Here is an 11,373-nt window from a genome sequence, read left to right as displayed (position 1 = left end):
TACTTTACTCAATTGATTATCAGTTTTCATAATCGAGCTGTGTATATATTTTGCAAAAATCAAGGCCACTAAATATAAATTAAAAACATTAACAATTGTTTACAAATTAAAACACGATATTATTTAAAAATATTCCCAAAATAGCTACTCCTCAGACACGAAAATACATGTTATATATATATATATATATATATATATATATATATATATATATATATATATATATATATATATATATATATATATATATTAGACGATAGAAATCTCAACCAAACTGTTTTAATATATTTTATGATTTTATGTACGTATGAGATTGTAGGAAAATGGTTATTTCAAATCAAAGCGCCGTATTAGATCGGGTGGACAAATCCTGTTATACACGTATTACACGACAGATTCAGATAAATATGCATCTATTCGGAGAGTTAAGTGAAATTTTATTCCGCAGTAAAGCATTGGATACCGCGTGAGAGAATATTGTTGAAACGACTCGAATACAGTCAAATTCGTAATAATTACAGCAATAATTACATTTAACGTAGGATCTTTCTGTTCACTTCAGGGAACGCTAATCTGTTGATGGCTATCCTCCCAGCAACTTGTTGACATTGATAAACCATACGTGATCAAACTCACTGTCCCTTAACTTGTATGATTTTAACACAAGTATTAGGTTGACAAGAAAATTCTTGTGGTTTTTTAATTCAGGTAAACATATCACTGCTCAATTAAAACTTTATTGCACCATCAGAACTAGCACATTCTGCTTACGCAAAGCAATTGTATTTATGTACTTAACGTAAAAACCTTGCGTCGAAAATAACGACGAAATTGCTGAAGGCGGTTTTGATTTCGCCTAAGTTTTTTAACCATTTTTCACGCAGAAAGTAGTCGAGATACTTGGAAAAGTAGTAGTCGGTAGGAGAGAGGTCTATGGAGTATGCCGGACGAGGCAGAGTAGTAGCTCCAGTTGTTCAACTTCTGCAGGGTTTATTTAGCAACGTTCAGTCGCGCATTGATAAAAACACAAAAGAACGGCGTTACTAAAATCTTCTAACAGAGAATTGTCAACAATTGGCAGAGTACGAATACTCATATATAGACAGTTTTTGATTCTAAATAGTGTTTGTATAATAATATGAAACGAAAAATGTATTTATTAGAGATTTTTATAAAGCGTGCACTTATCCTTACGTCTGTGCATCGTTATACATCGATCTTTTAATCTCAAAATTAAAAATGCCCCCATTTAATTCAACCGGAAGTATCTAGAATAAAGTAAAGAAATGATAAATGGTTAAAATGAATTCCCTGAACAAAACAGTTTTACCTAAAAAATATTTAGATCAAAATTAGAATAGAATCACAATAAACCTAATTTCAAGAAACGTTATTCAAATTTTGATCAAATTACATTTAATGGTCCCCTTAAATTTAAATCCCCCAGATAATAAATTTTACTTCTAGTTTCTATATTGTATACTTGTATTTTTTATCTCGTTGTTCTCATTATTTTTGTCATTTCCTTGTTTGGTTAGCTGAAACATTATTTACATCTATTCATTCATTATTTCTCATGTGTGGTTTTGTATATTGGCACTAGTTTAACTGATATATAATAGACATGGAGTACGTTCTGTTTGTTTGTTTTTTTTCAATAAGAAATGGTCATACTACATCACTTCGTCTTCCTGCAAATCATTGTTCCGTTCTATAGAAAACATTTCGTCCATGTCTTCTATACGTATTACTTTTTAGCAAGAACATATTTTTACATGAGATACGATAAAAAGAAATAAAAATATGAAATGTCAAACATTATTTTTAGATTTATAGATTTTTGAGGTTCTATGATTTTTAGTAAAAAATTAGTTTTTCGTTTCTATTTTTTCCACTTGGCATCAACAAATCGGTTGTCTTCATTTCACCCCCCTGGGAAATTATGAGAAAAATACATTTTCAATTTTACATAAGACATATCTACTGACTCTTTAGTTTCCAGGTTTACTAGTGCAACTTTAAGACTATAAACCCCCTTACACACATAAGAATAAATATGCCAAATTGTAACGTGATCGACTTGAGGGAGCGAATTGTCCCTCATCGGGGATCCGGGTATGCTAAGATAGTTTTAATAGATCTCGGGCAACGGAAAATATCCCAAAAATTTAAAGTAAGGTATATAGATATATATTTTATTTCATTGTCAAAAGAGATATATTTGCTTTATTGTTTGAAAATCAGAGATATATTTTGTTATTCAAAATTGACGACAGGAAATGTTAGAACAATAGCGCTGACATTGTCTGGCCCGACGAACTCACTACCAGGTGTTCTGACTGACAGCCGGTGATCTCTGAGATCATGGGCATGGATATCATATTTTTGCCCCAACTGCAGAGCTGGCTGCTGTGGGTGAATTGCACACCCGCAAAAGTTGATTTTTCCCGAAATTCGTGGCGTAATTTGATTGGCTTCTGAGATCATCTCCCCCACGTCTGACCTTACTATATACGCGCGAAATTAGTCAGTTTTCTAGCCAGAGAGTGTGTGCGAAACTCGAAGTAACAATACCGCTCCCTGAAGACGTGACCCCCACACCCCTCCTTCAACCCGTCTGAAGCTATCTCCGAAGAGAAGAGAGATTTGAGACTTTTAAAAACGTACTAAGAACTGAACCGTATATTTGTAAAAAATGTGTAATATATTTTGTGAAAGTAGAATAGAATTCAAGCGTCTGCTGTCCTTCTTGCCTGCGTGAGTTTTGTGATTCATTTTCAGCATACCAGATTCAATGTGACGGCCTCTAGAAGTACATGAGCCAAGGAGAGGGTGTTCTTAACAAATTTTAAGTTTCAAGTTGTCGAATTACAAAACTGCTTGTGTTAAAAAGCCTTTGTTTTCGCACGTTTCCATATGAACAACGCTTACTAAACTATCATAGCCTAAATCGTCCCGTATATTTTTAGTTTTCAATAGAATTAAATAGATTAAAAGATATAAATGAAAAAACAAATGAATATTCAATTAAGAATTACCAAATCCCGTAATTAAATTTTATCTCCATGCTTAAGATGGAAGAACCGAGAAGATGAAATTAAAATGGATTATACTGAAATTGAAAATGTCTGTTAAATTTGACGGTATAAAAGACTCTATAAAAGTGTATTTTTAAGGCCCAAGCAGAAAATCTGCAATTTTGGCTTAGGAAGTTTAAGCATGCGACACTATTGATTAAATAAAGAGGTTCGTTCTAAATTCAATTCGGAATCCCGGTTCCGACAGAAAGTTTATTGTGTTCGACAGAAAGTTTATGGTGTTCGACAAGAAACAACTGAAAACACTTGGAACTCAGGAGAGTAAATGTGTTTTTTTTATAAATGATATTTTTCCATTCGGTAGATTTAGCGGGGGTACCGGCGTTGCCCGGCAAAATAAAAACCAAGCGAAGTCATAATCCTGTTTAAATATTATAAAAACAAACAATGTTAAAACTATTTTTTAAAAATCGTGTAAAAAAAAAAACGATTAAATAAATGAACGTGATGCGACACGAACGGTCCGTCGGTGCCCGTGTGTTTGAAAAATCCCAAAACAGTTTGAAGGGGGGGGGTCGAGCTCGAATCATCGAGGCGAAAGCGCAAAAAAAAAGAAAAAAACGTGATGAATTAACTAAAAAGCGAAGTAGGTCAAATATCAATGCCGTAGTAAAGTGTGTTTTTGGTTTAGTTACAATAGTCACATCATATTCGAATTCTAAATGAATTTATTTGTTTTAATTTTAATTGAAGTGTAATGCAAATGAATTCACGATATCGTTGCGTTGTAATCTTTGTGTAAAAATAAAGGTTGAGTTGAAAGCACTGATAAATAAAGGTCATAGTTACATTTCACGATTAGAGTCGTTAAAACTGGAAGTAAAATCCGGTTAGTCTCGCAGATTACAATAATAGTAATCGCGTTTTATTGGGTTTTTTAAAAGTTTTTTTTTATTTCTATTTTATTATGGAAGAAACAGAAAGCATAAATCAGGGGGAAAAGATTTCTTTAAAAAACGGCATAAGTAACCTTGTACGATTCCAAACCGGTGTTTCCTCGTAGTGTTCCTTGTGAAAGCATCCGTTGCGGTGCAAATGGGGAGCGGGGAAACGAGGAATCTAATAGAGAGAAAAAATGTTGCAACTTCCATTGAATCTAAGCGATTTTGGCAGTGGACTCTCACCGGAAAAAATATAGAAATGTACACTTGTCGAGGAACTGTAGAGATAATAGGACTATAGCAAACCTCAGATAATGTTCTACAGTCTGTATGCATTACATTTGCATGTAATGATTTTTAATCCTATTAAGGTCAATGTTGGATGGAAAAAATGAGTTTATTTTATTTATATAGATAGAATAGAAGAAAGAATAGATAGATAGAAGAAGATAGATAGATAGAATAAGATAGAATAAGATAGAATAGAATAGATAGATAGAAGAGAGAAGAGAAAGATAGATAGATAGAGAAGAAGCGAAGAAGAAGAGAACATTATATATATATATATATATATATATATATATATATATATATATATATATATATATATATACATATATGGGAGTTGCTTATGCGTGTGTTTAACTGAAAGTCAAGCTACTCCACATTTACCCACAAAAATAATACATTGTTTTTCATGTTTGGTTATTGAAACTATATTTGAGGCGGGAGCTTTCCTAGGCGGAAAGAGTCAGACGTGATTCGACATTTACGGTGGTATTTTACGTTTATTATGTCAACGACGTTTTTTCAGTTGCTAGATAGTGTGAGAAAGAGAGAATAACTTTTATATAGACAAGGTTAAAGGGAAAGTAGATAGAGAGAGGGAGAAAGAGAGAAAGGAATGAGAAATGAAAGAGCAAAATTGAGCGAAGAGCAGTGGATATGGGGAGCGGGAATAAGTAGAGCTAGAGATGATAGATAATTCTGTAATAAAGATGTTACACATTTTAACTCGTATGTTGTACCCCATGCCCTCGGACAACAACACTTCATATAGCCACAAAAAGACAGACTGTATCACAGCTCTTAAGAGCGTAAGACTAGCACCTCCTATTACTCGGAAATGAAACATTCGACTATGAGTCGGCAGCAATTTTCTATACGGCCAGGGAAGAAGCGCTAGTAAATGACATCTATAGTGCCAATTTATATTAACACTGTACACATCTTACCGTGCGCAATTTTAGATTTGCATGACACTAGGAAGTAGCAGGAAACATCACCCAAAAACAACGTTGAAGCAGAGCCAGAGTTGGGGTTATAAGCTAACTTGTGTGTGCATGGGTGTGCGTATTTGAGTGTGTTCTTCCATTATATGTTATATCGTTTTAATAGTTAAGTGATGTGTAATAGTTAAGTGATGTGCAAGGGAAATCAGACTAATTAAAATACTATACTGTAAAATTTGAGCGGTGAATATGGTAACATATGTGCTTATTCTCACAAAAAAATATTATCTCTATTAATCCTTAACTAATCGTCGAATGGATTCCATAAAACGTAGTCCGTGACGCCTTATCATGAGGTGAATGTAAAAATACAAGACATGCATATAGTTCTCGAGCAAAATGGAAATTGAATATTAACCCCTGTTAATCTCTACCTTTAAATTGAACAAGTACTATAAGTAGTTCGCTGCAGCTTATTATAAAACGTCGATAGAGTATCCCAACCGAATCAGCTCAGTAGATCCGAAGAAAACTTATAATATAAATCTCACCTCTCTCTTTAAATGCATGCATTAATGTATGTATGTACGTTTGTATGTCTATGTGTTTGTACATCTCGCAAAAACTTTCGATAGAGGCGACAAATTTACACGAGATCGGTATCATCTTGAACTCGATCCTTCGGACGACAAATATCGAAGAGTTGGCCAAAAACATTAACTCCTTCACCTACAATTGGGTACTTTTCTGCAGGGAGGGGTCGTTTTTTTGCCGATGTTTTCGAATGTCATTGACTCGTTCCGATTGTCTAGCTTTTATTAAAACCTACGGTACTTCTGATTTTGCGATGGGCAGAACCGCTAACGCGCCAATTTTTTTCCTTTCTTTCCCTCTTTCGCGGTACGTGTTCGAGTCTGCTTGTCTACTACCATTTATTATTTTTATTGTTTTTGCGCTCGCAATATTCCTTTTTTTTTCGCCCAGCCTTTCACACACCTCCACTATCTTTTCCGCCTTCGCGACACGGGTTCGAGCCTGCCTGCCTGCATACTACTACATTTTATTTTGCTCAACACACACCTCCAAAGACGGGAAACACCGGGCACCCAGACTAGCCTATCATATAAATCTCACCTGACTGTTTAAATGTACGTACGTAGTATGTATGTATGTATGTATTGTTAAAAATATGTGAAAAAAATATATAATTTGAGACAATAATTACTTTTAATATTATTTAAAAAAAATGGGTCGAGAGAGAAAATTCTGTTTTATCGCGCTTTATATTGTCGTCTGCTCTCAGTGAATTTGTAAACATCCGGAAAAAGAAAGAGAGAGAGAGAGAGAACATACGAAAATACAGCGAGGGGACGCCTATAAACTGTAAAGGAGAGAGAGGGAGAGAGAGAAGATATGAAACTAGAAAGAGGGAAGACTGCAGGTATCCGCCTCGCGTGTTATTGAGCGAGTGACGCGAGAGAGATGCAGGTACATACAGTGAGAGAGGGGGGCCAAAGAGAGAGAGAAAGGTATACCATCAGAGAGAGGGAAAGGAGCGGCGCAGGGTGGCGAGACAGTTACAATATAGCAGCCGAGGAGGAGGGTCAGGGAAGCGACATTGTTGGCGATGGTGACGGCATATGTGGTGCTGACGACGGCGAAGAAATGAACGATATATTTTGACGACAGAGAAAACGAAAAAAGGCGATAATGAGGAATGACGATGTATCCAATGGACGAAGGAATGAAATTGTTTCAAAAGAAAGGAATGCGACAGGAATATTTAAAACTCGGCGCTGAGTGAGTCGATTGTTTATTTTTCTCTATATATATATCTCTCTCATATATGAAAGCAACTACAAAAACAAAAACACAAAAAGGATATCCTTCCATTTTGGAGTTAAAAGCAGACGACAGGGTGTGAACTGTTTATTTCTTTTGCGCGGAAATTCTCTCTCGAATCTATTTCTCTTTTACTTTCGTTACAATATATTTTTATATATGTTAATAAAATTGTGTTTATTTTTCCATTGGCCTCGGTATTGTTACTTGGATGTGTTTTTCCTGTCTTGTGTTTATAAATGTCTTTCGAGAAAATGGATATATCCCTCCCGTACCTAAAAACCGGGAAAACTAATTTCTTTTAAATAATTTTTTTTATATTTTGTGTTACGACTTTTACCCCTAGACATTCCGGGTCGTAACATAAATGGGGCTCTCATCCGGGATTTATCCTTCTCCAAAGACACTAGACAGTGGACACATTTAAAGTAACAAGAGGTGTTAAAAAAAAAAAAAGATGGCACTGGTTCAAGTATTCCTAGAGTCCCGTCATTTGAAGAACTGTGCAAGATGAAAAAAGATGACATATTATCGATAGCGAGAGAGTATGAGTTAGACTACAGACCGGGTATGCGGAAAGCGTAACTAATTGAGATAGTGACGGAACATTTGGTCGATAATGACCTAGTGGACGAGTCCGTGTTGCGGATTTTGACAGAGAGCAGACCTGAACCCCGTCAGAAAGAAGGGAAGAATTCGACATCCCCAGAAATATCCGGATCGTGCCGACGTTCCACGAAGAAAATGTGGACGGGTATTTCCTACATTTTGAGAAGATAACTTTGAGCGCTAAATGGCCCAGGGATGCATGGCCGATGCTGCTACAGACGGCGCTGAAAGGAAAAGCACAGGAAGTATATACCTCCCTATCTTTAGCAGATTACACCGACTACGACCGCCTGAAACGTGCCATCCTCCATAATTACGAGTTAGTGCCTGAGACATATCGGCAACGATTTCGGTCCTGCCAAAAGGAAGAAAACCAGACGTACGTCGAATTTTTCCGTCAGAAAGAAACTCATTTCAATAGGTGGACCTCTGCTAAAGATGCCACCTTTGATTACGAAAAACTCCGTCAAATGATCTTGATGGAGGAGTTCAAGAGCTGCCTCCCTAGTGAACTAAAATTATTCCTGGACGAGAGGCGGATCGACACAACATACGAAATGGCGATCCTTGCCCACGAGTACGCCCTGACGCATGCATGCGAGGGAAATAAACCCCTAAAATTATCCAAGACCCGCTCGAACTCCTGGAAAACAAGTAGCGTTACCCACAGCTTAGGGCATAGTCCAGACAGTAAGATATATCGACCCCCTGACATCAGAAACAGATCCCCAAACAACTCGATCCGACCACCCACCTATCAAATGACAAAGACATATAGGCCTGTAATGTGCTATTATTGCAGGAAGGTTGGACATATTGCAATGAACTGCCCCGCAAGGGAAAATGTGAACTCGATGAAAAGACCACTTGGTAAAGCGCAAGGCTTTATCACCACCTACCAACCCCCTGCAGAGAACGACGGCGATGAAATCAGGGAGGAGTTCCAACCATTTGTGTCGGATGGTCTGATATATCCGATAACTGACAACACGAATTGGCGGAAAGTAAAAATCCTTCGCGACACTGGAGCAACCCAATCGCTGGTTTTAAAACAGAATATGCCATGCGAGTCACAGACGGCGACAGTAGAATCCGTCATAATTCGCGGAATTGGGGGAAGGTATATTAATGTACCGACCACCGAATCTCTCTTGATTCGAACATAGTACGTGGTCTGGTGGAAGTAGGCGTAGTCGATAGCCTACCCATGAAGGGTATCTCGATGTTACTCGGGAATGATCTAGCCGGCGAAAGAGTTGTTCCCCACCCGAGAGTGATGGTGGAGCCAAACACTTCAGAAAACACTGAGATGATAGAGGAACAACACCCCGGCATCTTCCCAGCGTGTGCAGTAACCCGTGCCCAGTCCGCAAAAAGAACAGCAGATGAAAGGTTAGAGGCAAAAGATCAGTCCAGGGAAGATGAGGAAATCGACCTATCGAAATCATTCATGAATCTTGAGGGGAAGCTCAACTCGCCACCCACAGATACAAATAATACCCATACCAACGAAACCTCCCTACAAGTTCCCGCAACTGATCATACAAGAACAGTGGAAGGATGATAGGATTTCCCCCCTCTTCGAAGAAGCACTGCCCAAAGAAGGACTGGAAAAAATACCCTCTGGATATTTTATAAAAAATGGTGTACTGATGAGGAAATGGAGGCCCCCGCAATCCCCAGCTCACGAAGACTGGGCGGTGATATACCAACTAGTGTTACCAAAGGAACTTAGGGCCGAAGTGTTGGAAATAGCACACGAGACCCCCTTGGGAGGCCACTTAGGCGTCCGTAAAACCTATGATAAGACCACCAAACACTTTTACTGGCCTGGAGTCTGCAAAGATGTATCCAACTTTTGCCGAACTTGCCACACCTGCCAGATGGCAGGCAAGCCGATTCAGAAGATACCAATCGCCCCCTACATCCTATACCCGCCTTTGAAGAACCATTTTGCCGCGTTTTAATCGACTGCGTGGGTCCACTTCCTTAGACCAAACGAGGAAATCAGTATATATTCACTATCCTCTGCGCATCTAGCAGATTTCCAGAAGCAGTCCCGCTCAGGAACATATCTGCTGAGAAAATCACCAGGGCTCTTCTCAACTTCTTCTCCATGGTCGGACTACGGAGGGTAATACAGTCTGATCAAGGATCGAATTTCATGTCCAGGATGTTTCGACAGTCTATGCGTGTGCTGGCCGTACAAACCGTAAAGTCAAGCGCATACCATCTCCAGTCCCAAGGTGCCCTAGAGAGATTTCACTCTACACTGAAAACCATGATCCGGACCTATTGCCTAAGTCACCAGAAAGATTGGGATGAGGGTATTCCCTTTTTGATGTTTGTAGCGCGAGACGCCACACAGGAGTCTCTAGGATTGAGCCCGTTCGAACTAATATTTGACCACTCAGTACGTGGACCCCTAGCATTGTTAAAAGAAAAATGGCTGCAGGAAGGAGTCACCTGTGAACCTATACTGGAGTATGTGTCAAGGTTCAGAAATCGACTATATGAAACCAGCCGACTGGCACGTGAAAGATTACGAACAGCTCAACCCAGAATGAAACAACATTATGACCGAAATACTACCCCCAGAACTTTCAAAGTCGGAGACAATATGCTTGTTTTGTTACCATTATCTGGTCATCCACTTAAGGCTCGGTTCCACGGCCCCTACACCATTGCTCGGAAGGTCAGTGAACTAAACTATATAATAAATCCTCCTGATCGTAGAAAGGCGACACAGATGTGCCATATCAATATGCTCAAACCGTATTTTGAAAGGGATAAAATAAACCTTATTGTAGTCACAACTCCGTCCGCTTCCATAAAAGGACCCGAGGAGGACAGTGAAAGGATCCCGAGGAAAGACAACCACCCTCCGAGGCTATCAAACTCAGAGATATTAGCCAATCTTACACCCGTACTATCTCATTTAACAAATAGCGAAAGAAACGATATGACCGTCCTCATTAGGAGCTATAGCGATCTTTTTTCCGACGTTCCTAAACAAACGAACATCGTGCAATATGATATGGAAATCGAAAAGGTCACCCCCATTAAGCAACACCCATATCGTGTAAGCCTACATAAAGCAGAAATAATTAGACAAGAAGTCAGATACATGCTCGAGCATGGCATCATTGAACCTAGCCAGAGCAGCTGGTCATCTCCTTGCGTGTTAGTTGGAAAACCAGACGGATCCGTTCGCTTTTGCACGGATTACCGCAAAGTGAACGCTATCACAAAGTCAGACTCTCACCCCATACCCAGGATGGATGACTGCATCGTCAAAATTGGCAAGGCCACATACATTTCTAAGCTAGACCTACTCAAAGGATATTGGTGTGTACCCTTGACTGAGCGTGCTAAAGAGAAATCGGCTTTCGTTACACCCCATGGTTTGTACCAATATAGAGTCATGCCCTTCGGGATGAAGCACTCCCAAGCCACCTTTCAGAGAATGATGAATTCATGTTTGCGAGATCTATCCGGTGTGTAAATCTATATCGACGACATCGTCGTATATAATGAGAGCTGGGCTGAACACATAACGTCCTTGAGAGCCGTATTGGATAGACTTCGGCGGGCAAACCTCACGGTTCATTTAGCTAAAAGCGACTTTGGCAAGGCTTAAGTTATATACCTAGGACATACAGTCGGCTACGGGAAGGTATCCCCGGTTGAGGCAAAAATTCAAAGCATCGT

At 38.7% G+C, this 11,373-nt stretch overlaps 2 protein-coding genes across 2 annotated transcripts; both read left to right on the top strand.

Annotated features, from left to right (window-relative positions):
* Window positions 1-7,868: 7,868 nt before the first annotated feature.
* LOC145277079 (uncharacterized) lies at window positions 7,869-8,828 on the top strand. The gene has a single exon (XM_080128744.1). It carries the CDS (start codon window positions 7,869-7,871, stop codon window positions 8,826-8,828), a length of 960 nt encoding a protein of 319 aa, XP_079984870.1.
* A 950-nt stretch (window positions 8,829-9,778) lies between these two features.
* Window positions 9,779-11,167, top strand: LOC145277078 (uncharacterized). The gene has a single exon (XM_080128743.1). It carries the CDS (start codon window positions 9,779-9,781, stop codon window positions 11,165-11,167), a length of 1,389 nt encoding a protein of 462 aa, XP_079984869.1.
* The last annotated feature ends 206 nt before the right edge of the window (window positions 11,168-11,373 follow it).

The sequence above is a fragment of the Euprymna scolopes genome, chromosome 5 (assembly GCF_053919585.1).
Source record: "Euprymna scolopes isolate OS-2025 chromosome 5, ASM5391958v1, whole genome shotgun sequence".
NCBI classification, from domain to species: domain Eukaryota; kingdom Metazoa; phylum Mollusca; class Cephalopoda; order Sepiida; family Sepiolidae; genus Euprymna; species Euprymna scolopes.
The sequence above is the reverse complement of the archived record's forward strand: the minus strand, read 5'-3'. Positions and strand labels throughout refer to the sequence as shown.